At 33.0% G+C, this 24171-nt stretch overlaps 5 protein-coding genes across 6 annotated transcripts in view; 3 read left to right on the top strand and 2 right to left on the bottom strand.

Moving 5' to 3' along the window:
* The first annotated feature begins 5 nt into the window (after positions 1-5).
* On the top strand, positions 6-1858 carry LOC123698999 (cyclin-dependent-like kinase 5). Its single transcript, XM_045645854.1, has 2 exons — positions 6-818; positions 1218-1858. The coding sequence occupies exons 1-2, from the start codon at positions 161-163 to the stop codon at positions 1454-1456; spliced, it is 897 nt and encodes a 298-aa protein (XP_045501810.1). The 5' UTR covers positions 6-160; the 3' UTR covers positions 1457-1858.
* A 300-nt stretch (positions 1859-2158) lies between these two features.
* LOC123699004 (DNA replication complex GINS protein PSF3) lies at positions 2159-3191 on the bottom strand. Its single transcript, XM_045645863.1, has 3 exons — positions 2951-3191; positions 2603-2871; positions 2159-2445 (listed from the first exon to the last, which is right to left on the bottom strand). The coding sequence occupies exons 1-3, from the start codon at positions 3033-3035 to the stop codon at positions 2221-2223; spliced, it is 579 nt and encodes a 192-aa protein (XP_045501819.1). The 5' UTR covers positions 3036-3191; the 3' UTR covers positions 2159-2220.
* A 1000-nt stretch (positions 3192-4191) lies between these two features.
* Positions 4192-5608, top strand: LOC123699003 (TM2 domain-containing protein almondex). The gene is made up of 4 exons (XM_045645862.1): positions 4192-4414; positions 4498-4739; positions 4992-5113; positions 5300-5608. The coding sequence occupies exons 1-4, from the start codon at positions 4321-4323 to the stop codon at positions 5577-5579; spliced, it is 738 nt and encodes a 245-aa protein (XP_045501818.1). The 5' UTR covers positions 4192-4320; the 3' UTR covers positions 5580-5608.
* Positions 4955-7504, bottom strand: LOC123698988 (X-ray repair cross-complementing protein 6). The gene has a single exon (XM_045645833.1). The coding sequence runs from the start codon at positions 7363-7365 to the stop codon at positions 5620-5622; it is 1746 nt and encodes a 581-aa protein (XP_045501789.1). The 5' UTR covers positions 7366-7504; the 3' UTR covers positions 4955-5619.
* Positions 7505-8418: 914 nt separating this feature from the next.
* Positions 8419-24171, top strand: part of LOC123698998 (guanine nucleotide-binding protein G(o) subunit alpha) — a 38481-nt gene continuing 22728 nt past the window's right edge. The window contains exons 1-3 of one of the 2 annotated variants that reach the window (XM_045645853.1): positions 8419-8732; positions 14587-14629; positions 20841-20982. In XM_045645853.1, the coding sequence (XP_045501809.1) occupies positions 8615-8732; positions 14587-14629; positions 20841-20982 (303 nt within the window). In that variant the 5' untranslated portion in view covers positions 8419-8614. Of the gene's footprint in view, positions 8733-9495; positions 9973-14586; positions 14630-20840; positions 20983-24171 lie in introns of those variants that run through there. The other variant, XM_045645852.1, reaches the window with a different exon arrangement.

Genomic DNA, 24171 nt, shown 5'->3' on the forward strand with positions numbered 1-24171 from the left:
AGTGTGTGAACTGGCAAGCTCTGTGCTGGCAAGTGCCGACTGCCGTCTGCTATCATTTTAATTATTCGCAAATTTCTAAATTTTTGCCATTTGCTAATCGTTTGTCAATTACATTTGCTTTATAACAGTTTTATACTTTGCTTTTTATCAAAACATAAACATGCAGAAATATGAAAAACTTGAAAAAATTGGTGAAGGTACCTATGGGACTGTATTTAAGGCCAAAAATAAAGAAACTCACGAAATAGTCGCATTGAAAAGAGTCAGACTAGATGACGACGACGAAGGAGTTCCATCGTCAGCGTTGCGGGAAATATGCCTCTTAAAAGAACTAAAACACAAAAACATCGTCCGATTGTATGATGTGCTACATAGTGAGAAGAAGTTGACCTTAGTTTTTGAGCATTGTGATCAAGACTTAAAGAAGTATTTTGATAGTCTGAATGGCGAAATAGATTTAGATGTAGTGAAATCATTCATGTATCAGTTGTTAAGAGGGCTAGCATTTTGCCACAGTCATAATGTTTTGCACAGAGACCTTAAACCACAGAATTTACTTATCAACAAAAATGGCGAACTTAAATTAGCTGATTTTGGATTGGCTAGAGCTTTCGGTATACCAGTCAAGTGTTACTCAGCTGAGGTTGTAACTCTATGGTATCGTCCTCCTGATGTATTATTTGGGGCCAAGTTATATACTACAAGTATAGATATGTGGTCTGCTGGTTGCATATTTGCAGAGCTAGCTAACTCAGGTAGACCATTGTTCCCAGGTTCAGATGTGGATGATCAGTTAAAAAGAATTTTTAAACTCCTTGGTAAGTATCGTAATTAATATGAAAGTTTTTGAGAAAGGATGTATGTATGTTACTTTTTCATAGGTAAACCACTGTTGAAATGTAGATGAGACTTGAAGTGATATAGCTAGGTACTAGAATCACACATATTTGCATTTGCGTGCATGTAAATATGCAGGTGAAATCGTGCTGCACATCTAGTTAAATTATAATATATAATATTACATTTATTGTTGTTAAAGTTAGTGTCATGTTCTAAGAACTCTTATATAATTCAATATTAAATTTATTTAGTGCAATTATCACTAAATGTTTACATTAAGAAATGAAATAAATATTCATTGTAAATTAAGAGTTGTAACCTGAACCATATTTTTATATAATAACTATTTGAATAGTAATAAAAAATGCAATTCACAGGTACACCAAATGAAGAAACATGGCCTGGAGTGACCCAACTCCCAGACTACAAGCCACTGCCAGTGTATCAACCTAGCTTGGGGCTAGCCCAAGTGGTGCCAAGACTGTCTGCCAGGGGCAGAGACCTCCTCGCTCGTCTTTTGACTTGCAACCCAGCTTTAAGAATGCCTGCTGATGATGCGATGGCACATGCATACTTCCACGACCTCAATCCATCTGTGAAGAATGACAGATGTTAACAATCAATACACCCTTACAGGTGTACATCAGAACTGTTGTTTAGTGTAAAAAATACTAATGTTAATGACGAAGATGAAGTCCAGGAGTGCAGTGATGATCAGGCATGAACTGCTTTTTATAAATTAAGTTTTATAGTATAGCAATGTGAAGTTTTATAATAACAATTTTAATTCGTCTATTTAAGTGTTAATTGCGTTATAATATTAATATTTGTAGCTATTGAATTGTGACATAAAATAATAATTGATTGATATTTATGCTTATAAGAAATTAAGTTGCTCTTTATTGATCTCATAGGAATAAGTTATTTATAAGGAATGAAAAACAGGAATGTATTTTCAACATGGTATACATAAATTGAATTGTAAAAATATTAAGTGTAATAAAATAGTTTGACTTTTTTTGCTGGTTTTCATTTCACTCTATGCCAACAAATGTGACTGATGTGTAACAACAAGAACAATTTGACTGCCTTTATTAATGTTTCTAAAAGCAAACCCTTTCCGGTCCTTAATATTTCTTAAATGTTAAGCCAAACAAGTGATATTATGTATGTTGTTTTCCTCTAAATCCTAGTAAACACTTTTATTTCAGACCATATTTTTAAAAACACACTAACACAGTACCTACATATTAGCTATGTAAAGGCAAATACACTAGAAATTAATAGAAAGGAAATACAACAAATAAAATATACATACTTGCCATAACTAAGAATAAATTATACTTTATTGATATACTTAATACTTAGAACTCTTATTTATTATAGCATTTCCATTTCTGCTCTTTTTCGTTTTCTATGATTAGCAACCATATTTGCAGTAGTGAGCGGACAGTCGCCTCTTTTCAACCAAGCAGAGAGCGCTTTTTCAGTAGTCATAGCTGCAGCTGTACGAACTCTTTCACTTGCAGATAAAGGTTGAACAGCATTAACAGAATCCGTTGACACACTAGCGGAGAGAATCATTCGGAAACGCTGTCGAAATGTCTACAAAGGAAAAATTTAAATTATTAATTTTAATTTTTACATGAGGAGTACTTAGGAAATTATAAAATATTGTATGATGAGAAATCTAATATTATGTTGATTTCTCATCATACAATATTTTAATAATATTATTATGTTGTGGAATAAATATGCTTACATTTACAAGTGTAGATGCAACTTCACCCTTGATATCATGTTTAGCTATGTAACAGCCAAGCTCATAAAAATATTGAGAAAGTTTATGGAGATCTACAGTACAAGCATCTGCATTAAAAATTTCTCTATATGTTTCTTTATAAACTTTGGGTAAATCTACATTGCAAAGTGGTGGTCTTCTGGAAGACAGAGATTCGGCTAACCATAATGGTATTTCTAAATTTGTTCCAGCTTTCAAATCCTCGTCGGTACAAGATGGGTCCAAAAATCCTGAAACAAACGAAAACTTAAATAAAATATTAACTATTATACCTCAATTCTCAATTTCTCAGATTTAATTCAACCTTACCCATTTTCGGTAGATCGTGTAAAAACTTACAAGGAACTTTTTCATTACTTACTAAAATATCGGTAATGGATAAGTAATTAGACATGATGAAAACTGTTACAATTTATTCCTTAAATTATTTTTGCCTTATCATCTGTTTTAAAAATTTAATTCAATCATTTTATGTAAGTGTTTACTCCGGAATTCGGGCACAAATTCTTAACATTTTATTTTAAAACACATATAAAAGTTCGAATTAGTATTCCAAGACCCAAGTTCAAACTTGAAGACTGTCAGAATGTGACATATCAAATTATCAAATGGCAACTCCAAAAAAGATATTAGTCCATAAAAGCAGTCTATTCACAACCCGATTACATTAGAGTTAAACCGCGTCTTGAGAATCAAAGGAAGAAAAAGCATTTTAATAATTCAAGTATATGAAAGCGGCGCGGTTTGAACTGAAATTTATTAAACTCATAGAGGAAACGTGGGGGAAACCATTATTATTTATTCCTGAATATCAAAGTTCGGAGAAACGTCCGTCGACATTTTCTTACCTATTTCATTCTATGTACTCTGTGATTTTATGCCATATAAAAGGCCCTACTCACGGTTCAACACAACCCACAATCTGCTGACACAATTTGTTGAAGTCGCGATTGAGCGTTCTCTACTCACGATTCATCCAACCCTCAATCTGCTGATACAATTTCATTCCGCGATTGCTTGCCACAACGTGTGCACGTCACGTTGATGCCTGGCCTGATGTTAAACCTCAACGCAATAATACGCATTATTAATGGATATACTAATTTATGAAATATATGATAATTATCTTTGTAAAGCTTGTATTTTTTCCAATTTTATTGATAGATTTCAAGGGCTATAAAGTATAAACGGCTATAAAATATAAACATCTTCCTCAAATATGTAAAAATGTCTTTCCCGCGTTTATCTCAAAACCGCCATTTTGCGATTACTGCGCAGCGCGATTGAGCCGAGATTGGATCAATCACAATACTCACGTTTCAACACGCACACAATCTGCTGAGACAATTTGTCGGGTTGCTTCCGCGCCGATCCAATACGCAACATGTTGGGTTACGCCCCCAACGTGCCCTCAACTATACTATTCACGACACAATCTGTCAGCTCACTGCAGATTGTGTCAACAGATTGTTACTGAAATTGAATCGTGAGTAGGCTACTTTAATTATTATTTATTGTCAATTTTGAACTGTCAAATTGTCAAAGTTAAAAAATTGCAGAATCAAAAAGTGGTTAAAGTAATTTGTTGTTAAAATAGATAAATAACAACTAAATTTACTATACTAAAAATAAAACCACTGTCTTTATTTTCAATATGTAGCAATATCTTGTCAGTTAAAATGCCTCGGTGCCTACCTTTACGAATTTCAATTAGAGACAGTTTAGTTTTAATCCTTTTAGTTATTTTCAACACAATACACGTAACGGATATGGGTAAATTCCGCTTATCAATATAATTCAAGACCATTATAATTAACAAACAACATAGTATTTAATTTTATTATAATTTCTTATAGCAAACAATGAAATGGATATTCAAAGCAAACAAGGCAAGTCAAAGGAAGACACCAATAGTAAATTAGTGAATTTTAGTGGAAACGATGAATACCTGAAAAGCTGCCCCACTACAGAAGAAGGCAATACATTAAATTGTTCAGATCTCAATTACCCTTGTTTGTCATGTGACCGAAATATTGATTGTGTTTATGGAGGAATGTACAACTACACATGTTTTGTGAAACCAAAAGTTATATGCAATGTGAGTAAAGCTATGCTAGCTATATAATATGTAATATTTTAAATTGGTTTCTTTATTTTCTGTAATCATAATTTCAACACAGCACCTTTTATACACTACACAACAGTGTGTTGACCAATACGTTTTCTTTTCTATTCACTAAGGTAAATACTTTGTGATTTTTTATTAATTAAATCATTTATAAAAATTGATAGGTCAATGAAAGTAATTGTAACTCAGTAATTAACTTCTTTATTGTGTATTGATTTCCAGGGACCTAAATCCTTAAACAAAACTGCAATGTGTCGGTTCTGCTACCAAACTGATAAATGGGAACATAGATGTGATCAGAAAGCTAATTGCAATTCCTTAGCTTCACCTATGAAGTATTATTTGTAAGTTTGACTTCTGTATTACATTTCTTATATCAAAATGGTATAAAAATATAAACTTTTAAAGTTATTATTATAAAGCATTTGAATGCTATCAAATTCAACTTTTAAAGTTTTTAACTTAACAATTTTATCTGTATTTTATCTGATTTTATCCGTAACATTGATTAACAGTATATTTTTTTACAGGACAAATTGCACAGTTTCTGATGATGTAATTTGCTTAGGAAAGAGAAAATTCTTAAAGAAAATCAGATGCTCTTGGACAGCTGGCACTAGATGGGGTACTGCTCTAGTGCTCGCTCTCACACTTGGAGGATTTGGAGCTGATAGATTTTATTTAGGGCACTGGCAGGAGGGAATCGGGAAGCTGTTTAGTTTTGGTGGCCTTGGTGTATGGACCCTAGTTGATGCTCTGCTAATCGGCATCCATCACCTCGGTCCAGCTGATGGATCTCTTTATATTTAGAGTATTAATAAAATATGTTGAATGTAGAACCTGTGTTTTTTTAACAATTCTCATATACTAGCTCAATTAAATCAGCTTTTTTCAAACCAGTCAATGCGGGCAAATTGTCAATGTCCTTATATTGTAAGACCTGCTTCAGCTGAGGTACTGTGTACTGGTGAACTGTCTTACTTGACAATCTGTGCTGGAGTAAGTCTTCATCTATGTCAGCAACTTTAGTCTTCTTACTGTTAGCGCCTGAAATTGTTGGAGCAGTTCTCTTAATGGTTAGAGCACCAAATGGTCCTAGCATTTCCTCAAATAAATCCTCCTTTAAGTTCTGGAACTTTGCTGAATTAGGTTTAGTGGTATCAACAAACGGTTCCACATCCTCCTCTTCAAGAGCTATTGCTTCAATTGCTCTGTACTCTGATTGAAGCTTAGGATTCAAAAACATGTCTGGTTTGTAATCAAATTGAATAGCACTCAATATGTCTTTCATCACAACTTTGTGAGCCTGTTCAACAGGCTCTTCGTCACCATCTTGTATGTTTAAATCTCGCACATGCTCCACAAAAGGAATATGAATAACATCAAAACCAACTTCCACATCCAGGTCTAGTGGGTTCCTACATGGGTTTAAAGCTACAACAGTATGTCTTGCATTTACTCTAGTACATAAAATACAAATTGCAATCATATTCATATCAGAGCAAGCTTTATGCATTGCTTTAAAAGCTACTGTTGATCCTTCTATAATTTTTTCATTTGGATACAAGAAGTAACCCATTTTTAAAAACCATTTTTCCTTACAAATCATTTTTGCTGGTTTGAAACCCAGAAGTTTCATCATTGGTGGGCCAAATGGATTTTTAATAGTGTTCATTTCACTGTTAGTAAACTCTATTCTCTCACCACCATATTCTTGGTAGAATAATACTTCAGATTTAAGTAGTGGTAATTCTTTAGGTGTTTCTGTATCTTCAGAATCAACACAGACTTTTGTTGTTTTAGTAACACTTGATACAATAGCATTACTTTCTCTATCCAAATCAGCTTTTTTATGATAACTGTAACCAGCTTTTCTTATTAGCGAATAAATTCCTAAGCTAATAGAAAATCCATCTCCAATTTCAAAGGTGAGATTTGCTACAGCTAATCGCCTATGTGATTCTCTATACATAAGTTTCTCTATCTCCAAGGGATCAATAATAGGCGGTGGAAGAATAGGGTCCTGTCCTTTGTTTGCTTCCTTCATGAAATTAATATAAAATATATCTATATTGTATGTGTTCTCAGATATATTGAGTATCCTTATTTCTATATTAGAATCCACTAAATCTTTAACCCTTTTTAAAGTTGGAGTTTGATCAGTTTGCACGGGAGTTTTTATAAGCTGAGTAAGCATGATTATTTTGTGAGATGATATTTGCTTCTTACAGTTTGCAAATGATTTACTGCAATGCCAGAGGACATCAGATAATTTTAAATCATTGCACCTTTGCAATGAATCGAAATCAATGTCTCTTAACTTTTTGAAATCTGGCAAAGAAGGTAAAGAAAGAGGTACAATTTCTTTAACATTTTGAGAATCTGTCAAACTATTAGTAGGATTATTTTCCTCGACCCCATATAAGTAAACACCGATAAGTTGTGAACTTCCACTTCGTAGATACTGTCTCAGAAGGCGGCAAGTTGCAACATGTGCATTCTCTACTATTTTCGTATCTTCTAATAAATTTATTAAAATGATTGTAGCTGGTACTCCACGCCACGTAGGGACTTCATAGATTTCATCTGTATCCATAATTTCACATAAACTCTAGGTACCTATGTCACTTTTTCCAGGTTTAAAAAGCGACTAGGTAAATATTTTGAAATTTGTTTGTATTGAAATTTGACATAACGAAACGAAATACGAATCCATTGTACGAATCATGATTGACTTTGACATTATCAAATCACATTTTTTTTTAAATTACCTTCATGCCACGCAAGACTACGAAGTAGTACGAAGTATTCAGATTATTATGTTGCCAACATAATAATATGATGAACCTAGTTTATAAAATTACTTTAAAATTAGCTTAAGCTCCCTGTCTAGATGTGGTCTAGATAAATTTAATATTATTTTTTTTTAATATAATATTTAAATGTGTTTCCTTCATCTCGAATGTACCATCGTTTTATACATTTTTTATTTACGCTTCATTGTTCCCAATCAATCTATAAAAAACAAAAAACCCAGCGACGCGACGCTGCGACGTATTTTTTCAGATGAATGCAATAATTTTACAGATTAATTGCTTATACATATATGTTTTTTGATTTGTGCGTTAACTTGATTTCCACAGATAGAAAAAGTAGATGGAGAAAAGTTCATCACCACCAGTTCAATCACAACTTGTGTATCTTATTCATAAATCATTTACTTATTGCTAAAAGATCTTATTCATGTAATGTTACTATAAAGTTTTTGATGAATCATTTTATGCACACATTCCATTAGTAATAATTACCTTCCACTTAATATAATGTTAATGACATAGAGTAATTTACTTAACGTTAAATGGGACCCAGTACAACATATTTTTTTTTTAAATTTTTGCTATATTTTTACATGTATGTATGTATATTGACTTCAGAGGTAGGAAAGTAGCCTGGCGAAGTTCTTACACTGGGTTATAATATACATAGTCTTAATTACTACTATACATAATATAATTAATTTTGTTAACAGAGCCTTCGCTGTGTTCGGGCGTGCGCAGTACGCTCGGTACAGGGAGCGTGCGTGAGTTGTCATTCGTTCGCGGATTCACGCCGCGTTGGCACCTCGATAAGTGCTACCTAACGTCTTGGCATTGTCGTGTATCTGCCGGCAGGCAGCATAATATATTTAGGGCGCTAAACTTGGCGCCGATTTCCTAATAACTGATAGTGCACGCGTGCGCGACCTAGCGCGTGCGCGGCGCTACCGGCGCGCAACCACGAGCCGTGAGCATGCAAAGAGCACGGTGCTGCCGCGCGTAGCGAGCCAGGCCGTGCGTGCCATAGCCATGGGCTGCGCTTCTTCCGCCGAGGAGCGCGCTGCCCTTGCGCGAAGCAAGCAGATCGAGAAGAATCTGAAAGAAGATGGCATCCAAGCCGCCAAGGACATTAAGCTGTTACTCCTTGGTATGCAGCTTTGTCTTTCAATGTTTCAGGTGGTGCGCGCGCATCTCCCGCGCCCGCGTATGCTATATCGACTCTGGGAGAAGGCTACTGATGACGCACTTAAAACTGCTTGTTGCTTTGTTTAAATAAACGCACAACTTGTTACTTGCAAAAATAAAATAGGCTTACTCACACTAAATGAACACTTCGTTCTAATATTTTTTTATTTACTTAAAAGGTATTTTAATAGATAACATGACATGAAAATTGGTCTTTAAATACAAAAAAAAAATGTGTTGGTAAGCGCATAATTTGAGAACGGCTGAACCGATTTCGTTAATTCTTTTTTTGTTATATTCCTTGAAGTACGAGGATGGTTCTTATGTAGAGAAAACGTAAATATGTACCACGAGCGAAGCCGGGGCGGACTGCTAGTTATTAATAATTTTGGACATGTATGTCCTTGTATTATATACTGATATAAATACCCACATTGGTTAATGTAATTATTTTCTATATTTCGGAAATGAGGTAACAGTTTCAACCTTTTCATTGACCGTTTCTATTTAAAAATCATTAAAATTATGTTTAGAAAATGTATAAAAAAACATATACAACATTAATTATTAATTTCTGCCCTGATCAATGAATCGGTTAAAAATTTGAATTTTATTATTCGAATTTTATTTTTGGTCTCTTTCGTATACACATCCGCTTTGACGCATGTGTGAGCGAGGTGAAGCGAAGTTATCCGAACGCAGCCGAATGTCAGTCGAGCGGGGCGCGGTCGCCGTCAGTCGTCACGGAGTGTAGCTGGTGCTTGTCATCTGGCCGCCATTATCTCATACGGATTCATAAAATCAATTAAAGTTTACGCTGTCGTTACGCGTTTCAGTGTCGTGTGGATTAAATAATTGTGAAAATCACGGGGCTGTGATTATTTATTGTGCAGTTACGTTTCGCTGAAGTATTGCTTAGTGGTACAGTTAGGTTACTGTGTTGAGTGTTAACACTGTGTAGGGTGGCTCCGGTTAGGCCGGGGCGGCAGGACGCGTGTAGAGCGTATGCAGAGGGAGCGGTGAGAGCGCGCCCGGCTCGGGAGTCGGGGCGGAAGGTGGTCTGGGCTAAGGAACAGCTGCCGACATGGGTTGCACTCAGTCGGCCGAAGAGCGAGCGGCGGCTGCCCGGAGTCGACAGATCGAAAGAAACTTGAAGGAAGATGGAATTCAGGCGTCCAAAGATATTAAGCTTTTGCTGCTAGGTACAGTTATTCGTTTCCAACCAAATCGACGCTGACCGCACCCATGCATTGAATTCACAATAGCGTTAAAAAGAACGTCAATAACCGTTGAGAAATATGCTAGTATACGATTTCACGGTTCGTTTGCGTAAATATTGGCGATGGACGATTTATTGGCAACAAATAATAATATTTTGATTTGAGCATACAATAATTGTTAAAGAATATCGCGGCTTTCTCCTACCTAATCAGTATGCCGGCGTGAGTCTATTCCGCGTTAAAATGAAAGTGTATTGGCATAATAATTAGGAAATTACAGACATGTAATTGTTTTATTATTTCTGTGTTGGATTTGTACTTGGATTTGGATTTATACTTGTTGTATTGTACTTGTTTAGGTAGATGTTTTTTAAAAATACTTACCCTTATTTCATGAAATCAGTTTTTAGGTTCAAATATTGATAAAATTACCAATTTCAATCTGTAAGTAAACATAATATCCAGACATGGATGCAATTTTGTCAACTATCAAGTTTTTTTTAAATGAGCAAATTAAACTGATATAAATTGACAAATATAAGGTAATAATAAATTGTACATAAAGTTAAGCTCTATAAAATAATTATATATAGTGCATTGGGGGAATTTCGGATGAGGGGTAATTTCAGAAAATTGTGAATACCACTATTAGAGCATCGCTTTATCGTATCGCAAAGTAAGGGCATGAAAATATATATAGGTTTGATATTATTAGCATACATATTTGATTAATGTATCGATAGTTACGTATTCATTTAACATATACGTATTTACTCCGTGGCCGGAATTACCCCAATGCACCTTACATACATACAAATATAGCAATGCACAAAAGAACATACATAAGTAAACAAACAATACAACAAAAAATAACATCAAACAATTTTTATCAATATTTGTGTTTAATTAAAATCAATCAATTACTGTTAATTAAAACAATCTCTAATCAAAACGTGTATAATATATTTGATAGATAAAAGTAATCAATCAAAATCTATTGAGTAGTGTGAATTTATGATTATTGTTGCAGTTAACAATGTGTTCTAAATACTTATAATTAATACCTTTAGAAAAACCATTTTCCTTTTGTAAATTTAAAAGAAAATGTTTCAAAAATGAAACAATGCAAAATATTGCAATTCAAGATACTTTGATCGGAGCAATAATGTTCAAAATCTTATGATAATGCTGTAGTATCTTTGCAGATAAAGTACAAGCAAAATTTGGTATCTAACTACTACTATTTCTTTAAATTTCTATTAATTCATTTTTCAATATTGCATTACAATTTAAATATATTATTATGTATTATTATATATGATGAAACAATGAACCTTACACTCCTTAAAGTAATTTACTAATTATTCTTGTTTTCCTTAATGTTAATATAAGTAAATTAGGGCTTGTTTGGATCAACACACAGCATATTTAATCTATTTTCTTATTAACTTGATGAAACTAATTTAAAAATAGACATATAACTTGATACTGGTTTTTAATTAGTAAATTGGACTATTTGTAACAGGAAAATGGAGGTAGGGGTAATAAAATCCACCCTTTTCATAATAAGCACATAAAGCATTAAGCTCATTCATAAATAAATAAATAAATATCTTTATTTGCTCAACATTAGTTATTAAAATGCACTTTAATTATGATATTCATACGTAATTTTAAGTATGTTATTACATATTTATTTGCTTTGTTTATATTTTTTATTCTTTCCAATAAGATGAAATATGTAATATCTCACTGGTTTACACCTACAATTTATGAAGAAAAATGTGTTAAAGTAATAAAGTAGAGAGAAATATAAATTTGCAGCTTATTCTAATTCTAGAGATTGCCACCATCATAATTTTACTCAAATTATTTTTAAAAATCTTTAATAATTCATGTAGGAACAGAAACTTATATATTTAAATCTACATTACAAAACTGTAATTCGCCTAAAAAGTAAATTATTCAGTCTAAAAAGTATGCCAAGGTTTTAATTAAATGATAAAATGTACCTTGTTATTAACTCTTAAAACTTATAAAGCTTAATCCCCTGTTAAACTTTTGTAAATCAATATTTATTATCTGTGCACTTTAAGCTCGTAAAAGTACTCTTTAATATACAAACTTATTGATTGTGGTTTTAGTTTTGTCATGCCCAAGTAAATGAGAAATTTCTCTAAACATACGCTCAATAATATTATTGAACGGCTGTTTGTGAATGGTTAGTCATTATATCCTTTTGAAATATGACTCAAACTTTGGTTTTTATATTAATACATTGAACTATAGTCCTCATATTTTTATTGATATCTTAAATTTATCAGTTTATCTTAAGAGGGCTTATTCAATTTAACGCAAGTCAAAATCTCCGCGATCTATTACGATAGATCGCGGCTTGCGCTATCCTTTTACTATGAACAGCATAGGTCCACAGGAGAGCGCCGAGCAACATGTCCTCTCTCTGGAAAGGCTCGCTGCCGACTGATTTTAATCGGGTCGCGCGCAGTGTTTTATAGTACTTTAAAAAAAATTGTAGAAAAATAATAGAGGTACCTCAGTTGATTTTTTAAATTTTATCTTATAAGTAAGACGTTCTTTTATTGCAATATGTAAAAATTATATTAAACTAAGTCAAATATCTTGCTGAAAATAATCATTTTGTCGACTATAATTTCTAAAAAAAATCACATTGTTCGGATTTTAATTTCGTAAGTTAGGAGTCCAAAATAAAAAAATCTTTTAACTAACTATTTTAATAAGGATTTTTGCAGTTAGTTAAAAAAAATTGTGTGTTAGATCTGTCAGCGATTTCAGATATTTTTAGCTTCGAAATTGACACTAAAAGCGAAATCAAGTAATCATCGGCTCAGTTATCTTGATGGTATTCACAAATACTGTATTAATTGAAAAAAACTCTTAACTAACTATATAGACAATAAAATTTCCTAAAATTATTAGTAATTCATATATTTGTAAGATAAGTGGTTGATGGACAATCTGGTTTGAAAAATCACATATTTGAGCCAAACAGCGCACGGACCGCGTACACGGCCTTAACTTGCCTTTTCAAAAAATGTTGCAGTCTGATAAAGACGAAACTAAAATATTTAAATATCTTGTTACAGATTAGTAAGAAGAAGATTCAAAATTAATCATAAGTGTTAAAAAATAATATCACATAACTACTTTTGACACAATTAAAATTATTGTGTCCATTATAGATAGAGACAAACACTAATTCACAATATCTTAATTCTTTGAATCTTTATGCTATTTATTTTGATAGAAGTATGGAAATCATAAATATTTTTCTCTGTATTAACTGTTTGTTATTTAATATCACATTGTCCTGGATGCTGAACAATACTATAACATGTTCCTAGGGAATTCTTGGAACATTGTTGATAAAATTGATTGATGTGGGCAATAAATGGGAAACTGTATTTGATTCACTTATGCTAATATGTATGTAATCTATTTTTGTTTAATGAGAGTTACAATTTATGAGAAATTGGTATATCTATGAATTTATAATGCTACACTAGAAGATATTTTTTTTTTGATACATAGGCTTTTTAAATTTAAAATTTATAAAAATGTGTAAATCAAACACAAGAGAAATACATAGACTTTAGTCAATGGATACATTCTCGTTAATTTAATTGAATGCACGAAAACTCTGTTTTTGTAAAAATAATGCATTGCCAGTTTTTCTTATAATCTGACCAAATTTTTTATGCAATGTTCAAAGATCGACAAAGGCTCTTTAAATAGCTTGTGACAATATGTATCAACATAACTGAATAATTTTTGTTAGGTATCTAAGTGATCAGGCAAAAATGTTCTGTGAACAATAAGTCTGAACTTTTCCAATGTCAGTTCTATAGCTGGTTACATGTCTCGTGATTTTAAATATTGCTATGAATACTGATAACATTATGTAGCTATTCAAGCGCCATTCAGATGTACAGTTCATTGTTACAATTGCAATATTAAATCAGACTGGTTGTCTCAATGTAGGTGATACGTGGTGCGAGAGGTCAGAGATCGGACGTTTGCGCCGAGTCAATTAGATACAGCCCAGGGTCACTGTGACCAGATCTATATTGGAGAGATATTAGTACAAAATGTTTGATAGCAAAAAAGATGCCCGAAAAATACTTGTCACAGATGTGCAATTTTAATTGATTGATTAATTATACATATCACAAAATGTTGTTATTTCAAAATCGAACTCCACGATTTTGGTACCACTTTCGTGGTGAAGTCGATTATTATGAATTGAAATGAACAACGTTACTGATTATGTATACTAAGATATGCAGTAATTTAATAAAATAATACTCGGAAAATGTATAAATTAACAAATTACGTACATACTTACCCGTCGTCTAAGCTTAGATTTTAGAAGATGCATTTGGTGTGAAATGTTGCGTTTACATTTATTTGGCAATTAACTGTTTTTATATCATTGGCCGTTTTATTACAGCGGCTGCGTAAACATTTTAGCCTAAACTCTGTATGATTTACAGGATTTCAGGTTTTTGCGTTGCTTTTCTTTATTTCTGGGATGCTAAAAGAAGTTTCTTGTTACAGGTGCCGGTGAATCCGGGAAGAGTACGATAGTTAAACAGATGAAGTAAGTGCCCATTTATGTAATTTTTTATACGATAAACGATATGGATTTCATTTAGTCGTCAGCATGAACATACGCTATGCAGGCAAAATATAAATACAGCCCTATTATAGAAAACTAGGGCATTAATTTACTCGGCAGATTCAATGCGGTCTTGTGAATAGGATTAAATAGATGTTAAGTTGTTCTTTTGCACCGCCATTTCATATTTATGAATAATTATTATTAAAGTCGTATTGAATTTATTGTTTATGTATTTACTTTCGACTTTGATAAAACCGCTGCGATAAATATGATAATACATTCGATAGATTCACTATTCATATTATTAAAGATTAATTGATAACTTATCAACCGATCGATCTGTTATAATAAAAAAGAAACGGTAATTGATTTCATACTTTTTCATCAATTCATAAAAAATGAAACAAAAATATTCAAACTAGCTGTGCGGTTTTACCCGCAGTGCTCCGCTCCTGTTGGTCTCAGCGAGGTGATATATAGATAGCCTATAGCCTTCCTCGATAAATGGGCTATCTAACATCGAAAGAAATTTTCGAATCGGACCAGTAGTTCCCGAAATTAGCGCGTTCAAACAAACTCTTCAGCTTTATAATATTAAGTATAGATTCTAAGTGCAAATTAGTCAATGTACCTATAAGTAGGTAGGGTCATTGCGCTGGTTTTCGTCCAATTATAGGAGTTGCCAACTTTGTGATACGAAATAAATATTTTGGAGCACCCTTCCTTAAACATATTATATTTTTTTTAAGTCCTTATATAGTCTTCTTTAAGATAATATTATGTGAAAATAAATCATTTTGATGTATCTTTTAATTTAAATTATTTTCTGCAAAAGTAGGCTAAATGCTAGTTTTCGTCCAAAAAAACTGGTTTTCGTCCTAGTGTAAGCTAGTTTTCGACCACCGTGTAGAAAAAGGAGGGTAGGTCAACTATTAAGTTAAAAATCAATTACAGGTAAATATATACTTTTATAATTTATTTAATTAACATCACAATTTCTCACTACCTTACATGTTTAGTTTTACTTGTGGTTTTACTAATAATAATCAATATAACTAGTCAACACTGAGATCTATGTAGCACTTGGCAGTCCTTATAGGCGTTAGTGATGACTGTATAATCATTCGTAATAAAAAAAGGTATGCGTTCCTTACAATGTAAATGAATCAAGTAATAATTACAGGACTAAGAAATAACATCAAAAAAACAGAAATATTCATTCTAACAACAAAAATTTTCATTCTAATACTTTGTTTATCAGATGAAAAGTACTATACACACACAGCCATATAATAATAAGTTTTAGCTACTAAAATAAACTATGCTGCCTTACTGATTCTTATTTGGCATTAATAATCGCGAGTTCTGGCCCACGTTTCTTTAAATTATCAGTTGTTTTGCCGTGTATTCTATCGAGGACCATAGATTTAGGAATCCCTTAATCTCTACAGACTTGTCTACTGATGCCTTAGTTTTCCGTATTGCCGTTAAAGCCTTTACTAAAGATTCTTCAGTGTACGCAGCGTCTTTTTTTTCTAGATTTCTTAGACTCCTTCGAAGCCATCTAAAAAGAATAAGATCTTTCTGAGGATACGTTGAGTACCTAAGTATAATAAAAAAATACTGCATTGGCAATACAGACCTAGAATAAAAGATGATACTCAAGTGAATGATAATCAAGAAAAATATAGTGTATTTATGTCTGACCTACCCCCATTTATGCTACGAATAATTGACTCTACTTCACATAAGGAGAATGATACATGACTGAATCAATGACAATATTAGGTACCTACAACACTCTGGCCCGCACCAATTATTTATAAGGAAGATACTGAATAGAAAACTCTTCAATACGTAAAAATAGACGAAAAGTAATGCAAAAGAATAGCTATATTTAATTTTTGTCTACTCCAATACTCATTCATGGACGAAAACTAAAACATTTAAAGCTAAATTTAGTTTTCGTCCACTTCTTTAAATATTTTTTTATTTTGGCAGCACTGACATAGCAGTGGACGGAAACCAAAAAATCTAAACTAATAGCAATAAAGATCACTTCGGGAGAAACTATTCAGTATTTTAAAGGTCCGATAAAGTAAAATGACCCTAACAAATATTCACGTAGCTGTTTGAGTTTCCGTCCACTTGGACGAAAACCAAATATTTTGAGAATTTGGTAACCTAGTATCCGTCCACTTAATATTTCGAAGAGTATTATAAAAAAGTATGACAAACACTTATAATTGCGTTTATTATGCTTATAAATAAACATACGTACCAAAAACATTACGTAAACTAGCTAAAACAGTGATTTACCTTACCATGAACTTTTCTCGCCGGCAAATTTTTCTCTCGCGCGATGACATCTGCAAGGCACGGATGCGAAGCGGCCACTTTTACGTTAATTTTTTGAACTCTCTTCTTGTCAAATCAAATTTTCATGTTGATAGTACTGTTGCTTAAACATTATGGACCGTAAAAAGTGCAAACTTGCGCGGGAAGGTAGGTTTGTATTCAAGTTTTACGCACGTGATTGTAGCAGGTCAGTCAAATGGACGAAAACTGAAGCTGGACGGCAAACCAGTGCAATTACCCTATATTGTCGGAAGAAATTATTATTTTGTTTTGTAAAGGTTTGTTTGGTTGAATGCGCTAATCTCATATGCGGATAGCTGTTGTATCAATAAAGGGTATATAATGGCTATATATAACATCACGCTATGACATATAATAGAGGAGCAGCAATGAAAAATTTTGCTATATTATCAAATTATTCATTGCTGCCTTTTGCGAACAGGCGAAGTCGCGTGGGTGAACTTGCAAAACAATTAACAATGATAACAAGTCTTTTAACAATCTAAAGTCTGATAAATCATCATTGATTGAGTAATTCATTACAACTACAGTTAAATTATGGTATTAATATTCATTATGTACTGAGGCTATGGAAATTAACGACATTAAATATTCATCATATTATTCATACCCGTTGATTATGGAAGCGGTGTATGGTGCTTATTTTTATAACAGCGATATAAAATGAAAAGTAGAATTATTAAGTGACTTAAGAAAATGCTGTGCATGTGAGGAATGTTTATAAAGCAAAGAAGGAATGACCCGTCAGATACCAACTTGTGCTGCATACGAAATGACATCAAGTTACCTACCTACTATTACTTATTCTTAGCTATGCGCGTTTCATTATCATACAATCATAAAACAATCACATATTTTCGTTAATGCATATTAAACAACATATTTTATCGATGTTAAATTTATATGTCATTCTTTTAAACTGTAATTATTTTTTCAACGGCCCATAAATATCACATTGTATATTTCGCGACTTATCGGAGCATCTTAAAAAGATAGAAATGATGAATAAATTACTATTTTAATATTATGCACATATATACCTTTAATCAAATTCATATTTTAAAATAACTTACTTTCTATAAAATTAATCGACTTTCTATATATATTCAAAAACTCTTTGATAAGAAACATGCTATGTAATACGTCATACTAAATGTATTTGAATCAAAGCCTGCACAAAACTTGTAAATAGACTGAGAAATATAGAGAAGACTGGATGGTATTTTATTCCATACTTCGCATAAATATCTCTACTCATACAATCTGTCCTTATTTTATATTTTTAAAAATATTGTTTAACATGCTTCCGCGATACAAACACACATTCACAATCAGCTTAATCACAGTGATCATGATTGATTGAATTAGTCTATGTAGGTAATTAATTGAAAATCAAAAATTTTCAAAACTCTTTAAGTCCTATGTAAAAGTGAGTTCATTATCTACATCTACTTTTATTCTACGTTTGATTGTTTGTAATGAATAGGCTCAAAAACTACTGGACCGATATTGATGAAATTTGGCACAGACAATCTTTAGACCCTCAGAAAGAACATAGGCTACTTTTAATTGCGAAATATGTACCACGGGCGAAGCCGGGGCGGACCGCTAGTAATAAATATAATTCACGGTAATTATTAATAAAACTGGTCCAGATACGAGACGCTATTATTTATCGGTGTATATAGAGAGTAGCAATAAACACCAAAATAGGCCTTGGTACTTTTTAATAGAGTTACGTTCGATGACGTCAAGGACCCGGATGCTAGCCCGATAACCATGTAACAGGAGTGTGACGTCAAGTATCATACGCATGCTCAGTAGATGTCTGAAACGGAATGTAAAGGGAATTTTGTTAGTAATTGCCCCCGATGGAAAGGGCCTACAGCTTTTGTTAAAGGGGTAAGGTGGTAAGATCCATCTTATAACGTGTGTCATATTATATGTATTGTCAATTTCAATACGTGAATTCTTTTTTATCCGTTGCGTAGGATGATGTGATTCTCTAGTGTAGGTACTTGACATTATATCACCTGGATATTTTCGTCTGGCTATAAATTGTAATCTTTGCTTGTATAAGAGATCATGTGGTGTATAAATATTTTTATATGAGTTCTTTATTTTTACGATAGCACTGGATAGTTGGGATAGGAGCAAAATCATTTCACATCTGTTTCATTGATGGATTTTTTGTCTGGAATGTAAATGATGATACGAATTACCGCTGAACTGTTGATCCTTCTTGGTTATACATTTCTTCGGTTAGTCAATCTACCAAGGAGGCGGTGAACCCGTACGGTTTGTTTAAACTATTATATTTACAAAATAGATTGTGACCAGTAATATTAATTTCTAACGTGCGTTAAGTACATTTACTTTGAAATCTTTGTGTATTATCTATCGGAAGTGGGGTGACGTCACGTGGTAAACTTGACTCAGAGGTATTTCCCAAGCTATGAAGTTCTTGTTAGTTATAGACTGCTTTTTATGTAAATTACCGTACGCAAGTGAAAGTAAGTTGTAATAAAGGAAGTCATTCGTTTTTTACGACTAAGTTTCTTTTACTAACTATGTCATTAATTAATTTATTGATATAATAATTAGAAAGTACGTAATATTAGTAACGCTTGTTTGGTAGACATATACGGTATCCACGAACTTTTAGGATTGAAATTCTTAAATTATTACTGTTATTGGACTATTCATAGTTCCACTTTAATAACTCAACCCACACAGGTTTGACTGCTAATTAAATGTCACCAGGTTGTGGGTTGTAAGCTCTAAGGTTGTAAGTGTATTGGTTATCTTTTGTACGTTATGTGTTATTGATAATGTTTATCACTTCAGCACTATTCCAAAATTTATATTCTGGCTCGACTTCAAATCGAGCAGCCATCCCACTGCTCCGCTGTATTCATAATAAACCAATGCTTGAAAATTAAACATATAAATATAATGGGCTTCCCTGGTCTTGCGTCATTCTGCTACTGGTTATTCACACGAATGGAATTTCGATCGATCTTTAAAACTCAGTTACACTCAAATCATTTCGAGATCCGTTTATCACTTAAAATATCCTTTTCATTTAACTGCAAAATAGCTTTTGCGATTACGCAACCCTGACGAGAATACCATCAATGCTGATGTTTTGGAAGCGAGTATCTACGAAGCGATTTTTAAGTAAGCTCGCCCATTGTTCATATTTCTCGAGGGTGCTTCACGGAATGGGTTGATGATACTAACGACGCACAGACCGCAGCCGCTCAAGTGACGTAGCCTATTGTCGACTTCTCATAACATTTTGTGTAGGTTTCTTGGCGTATGTAAACTGTCTACCGCATTTGTATGCAATATAATATGTAAAGTATCCAACCGTAAATACGATTGCGTGGCCAATTAAATACTTGATATGGCTGTCGTCTGCTAGGATACAAATTTACCTTTCTAAATTATTCCCATTTTCTTTGCTGAGTAAAAACAGATTGTGTTAATGTCTTGTGTACTCGTATACTATTTTAATGTGTTATGTTTTTTCTGTCATAATACAAAAATCCAGTATATGTATGTTATTTGAATCTTATAGCGAAAACAGAAAAATTTCAGAGTAGGCATTCTACAAACGAAATAGCTAAAGACTAATTATTATTATTAGGTATTATGTTAATCGTCTTTCGCTGTTCTTCGAATTCATGGTATGGCTATAGGATAAACAGATTATAAGGAAAATTGCATTTAATGATAGCTACATTTCCTTTGTTCTTGCCACGATTCAAATTTGACCAATTATATTAATTTGTATCTTTGTCAACAGAATTATTCACGAGAGTGGCTTCACAAATGAAGACTTCAAACAGTATCGGCCTGTCGTGTACAGCAACACGATCCAATCGCTAGTCGCCATATTGCGTGCTATGCCAAACTTGGGCATCACCTATGGAAATAAGGACCGCGAGGTAAGACCTTATTTATTTCTAGGTCAGATTTATTGATTTCTAATTCGTTATTCAGCCTGAGTCAGCCCTATTCACCATGTTCCACTGTTTTCTACCATTACCTTGAATTGTGGTTTTATGCCATTATGTATGAAATAATAATGGTGTAATTTTTCTGTAAGTAGAAAGAAATCAATGTTATCTTGATTCTTGTCTTGTCAATAAATAAAGAAAAGTTTTACCAAGAAATAATAAAGATAATGCTTATGCATAACTTATTCTATGTTATTGTGTATGAAAACTCATTCCACCCTGTTAAAATTTTAACGATCTCTATTGTTTGCACATACCCAATGGCTGACACGACTAGAAACTAAAACAAGCACTGTATAAAGTAACCAAAACACTTCAAAGATGATATAAAAAGGTCTGACACATTTAATAATGTTGTAACGTAATGGGTACCATTAACGGCTTCATTAAGAGCTTACAATTTTATTATCGGCTAAGCAAATGTTTAAAAATACCCGACATACATGAGTGAGTAGTTTAAAGACGCATCATTAGCGATTCGAGGATCAAACCGAACGGAACCCGTTATGCAAACTGTTATGGGCTGCCAATATATCACGCGTTCGTTTACAAATTTGGATAAATTTTGGCATTGCTAAATGCAACCACTGATTGAAATCGCTGTGTTTATGACCTGCGGGCTAAGCTCTGCGCGAAATTTATGAAGTGTTTTTTCTGTATCTAATATAATGCTTGGTTTTATTCTAAAAGATAATAATTTATAACATAAATTTTCTCATGTGTCGTTAAAATTTAATAGTAATTGCCAGCTCGAATAAAATATTTTTGAATGAAACTTTTATTAGTGGATCTGCTACAAGCTGCAGATGTATTTTTCGACACGGTTTTGCGGTTTAATGTTTGATTGTAAACAAGAACGGCTATTTATCTTACAGTTTTGTAGAAACTTTAAAATGTACCAAAAAGAAGATGCTAATACATATTTAGCCGGCATTTACATAAATGTTGCCTGCCCACGAATCGATCGATATTGGCTATTTCTTATTCATGAAAGCGCCTCCCGTGTACGGTGTACTGCAGTGAGTTGCAATATATCTGTGCAGGCTTATTACATGTTTATCATACATTTGGAAACAATGGCCCGACCAGAATCTAATTTCACTTGTTTGAAGCGTGTCATTGTTTAAATCGAAGGTCATTGCAATATGTATGGGCGACTATTTAATCTGATGTCCTTAGACATAACATGGCATCCATTTTAACGTGAAATAAAAACTGCAAACTTGCTTTGGTGCAATTTACTTTACTTATCAACAGATTTCGATGTGATAGAGATAGAGCATAATGTTTCTTGGAACAATTAAAGTGTTCTCATCATAATTAAAAGAAAACCTTAACGCTGCGGTTTTTTTTATAAAATCATGTTGGCATAAAAGAGAGTCAAAATACGCAAATTAGTCATTCATATTGTTTAAACATGGTTTTAGATTTCAATAAAATTATAGTACTTTTGTCCTTTGCAGCTAATGTGGTAGGTATCTTGTGAGAATGTCAAACACAAGAGTCGGTAAACGATAAGTTATCTTTAAAACCGAACATCACCAGATGAATTTTACACAACACGAGTGATACGTACCTACATGTAATCTCCATATCAGCTAAACGTTATCTATGCTTTAGTGTCAGCTATTTGTCGGTGAAATTATGTAAGACCTATTGTAATACTGGCCTTAGCCCGCGGCTGCGATGTACTAGGAGAAACTGTCTATTTGATGTTCGAGGATATGATCTATCTGAAATTGCACTAAGTTCCCTAAGCCCTTAACGCTTGATTGAGTGCTAAATGTGAATCTATTTATCGAAGTTTTAATTGTTTTATGATAGCCAAAATTATGATCAACTAGATTTCCGCCCGCGGCTTCGCTCGCGCAGTGAAATAATAACCCGCATAGTTCCCGTTCCCGTGGGATTTCCGGGATTGCGTCATTTTCTCGAGATAGCCTATGTCCTTTCTCGGGTATAAAATTATCTCCATACCAAATTTCATGAAAATTGGTTCAGTAGTTTAGGCGTGATTGAGTAAAAGACAGACAGACAGAGTTACTTTCGCATTTATAATATTAGTATGGATTAGGAATTTTTGATTATTCACAGCATATTTCAATCAGTTTGAGTAGAAACGATTTTAAATAACTATTTTATGGATTTTAATATTGGACATGAAATATATTTTTCTGTACACAATAGTAGGTAGCATTAAGTGTCGTTCCATTTATTACACATTGTTATACACTTATCAAGTTACGCACAATACAGTAAATATTGTGTTCGTGGTGTTACAAGGTACTTACATGATTTACCACGTATTTAACTACTTCAATGTGGCCATTGATTTACTTTATATCATGTTCTGATAGACAATGTTATAACGATTCGTCACGATATGTGACGTGATCGGTGACACCTAGTCATCCGTACATCGAAACTGTTAAATAAACGGCCTTCGACAGAATTATTGACTCCAGCCATATTTCGTATTTGCGAATACGTAACGTCAATCTAGTTTGACGAGCGGTTTATGTACTTACCTACGTGCAGGTAGTTGTATCGATGCATAGGATAGCAGCTATTGATTTGTTACGGTATCTGTGCCATAGTATTATGTTGTGGGCGATATAACAAAAAAACCCATTGATTATCGTATATGTGAAATGCGGTAAATAGATTTGATCATATAGAGGTTCTGTAGTTTATTACTTTCGCTGTAATAATTAAGTATATACTATATACCTTATTACAGACAGGTGTTAAAATAAAATAATCAACGATTAACATTAAGTTAGCAAACATATACAAATTTATGTCACTACCGCAGCTGTTGTAATTATAAATGTTATGTTTTTATTATTTACACCTATAATCTATACTAATATTATAAATGCGAAAGTAACTCTGTCTGTCTGTTACTCAATCACGCTTAAGCTACTGAACCAATTTGCATGAAATTTGGTATGGAGATATTTTGATACCCGAGAAAGGACATAGGCTACCTTTTATTGCGAAATATGTACCACGGGCGAAGCCGGGGCGTACCTCTAGTATTCCATAATAGAACTAGTGTTACAGATAGTTCTTCACACAATTCTTCAGTATCACAGGATATTTCTTATTCATATT

Source organism: Colias croceus, chromosome 17 (assembly GCF_905220415.1).
Source record: "Colias croceus chromosome 17, ilColCroc2.1".
Lineage (NCBI taxonomy): Eukaryota > Metazoa > Arthropoda > Insecta > Lepidoptera > Pieridae > Colias > Colias croceus.

What these genes read in the sequence shown, in the direction of transcription:
- LOC123698999 (XM_045645854.1), top strand. Translation starts at nt 161, where the DNA reads ATGCAGAAATATGAAAAACTTGAAAAAATTGGTGAAGGTACCTATGGG. An exon ending in AAGAATTTTTAAACTCCTTG is followed by an intron (nt 819 to 1,217) that starts GTAAGTATCGTA and finishes TGCAATTCACAG; the next exon opens with GTACACCAAATGAAGAAACA.
- LOC123699004 (XM_045645863.1), bottom strand. Translation starts at nt 3,035, where the DNA reads ATGTCTAATTACTTATCCATTACCGATATTTTAGTAAGTAATGAAAAA. An exon ending in ACACGATCTACCGAAAATGG is followed by an intron (nt 2,872 to 2,950) that starts GTAAGGTTGAAT and finishes CGTTTGTTTCAG; the next exon opens with GATTTTTGGACCCATCTTGT. An exon ending in TTGCATCTACACTTGTAAAT is followed by an intron (nt 2,446 to 2,602) that starts GTAAGCATATTT and finishes TTTCCTTTGTAG; the next exon opens with ACATTTCGACAGCGTTTCCG.
- LOC123699003 (XM_045645862.1), top strand. Translation starts at nt 4,321, where the DNA reads ATGCCTCGGTGCCTACCTTTACGAATTTCAATTAGAGACAGTTTAGTT. An exon ending in AATACACGTAACGGATATGG is followed by an intron (nt 4,415 to 4,497) that starts GTAAATTCCGCT and finishes AATTTCTTATAG; the next exon opens with CAAACAATGAAATGGATATT. An exon ending in TCACCTATGAAGTATTATTT is followed by an intron (nt 5,114 to 5,299) that starts GTAAGTTTGACT and finishes ATTTTTTTACAG; the next exon opens with GACAAATTGCACAGTTTCTG.
- LOC123698988 (XM_045645833.1), bottom strand. Translation starts at nt 7,365, where the DNA reads ATGGATACAGATGAAATCTATGAAGTCCCTACGTGGCGTGGAGTACCA.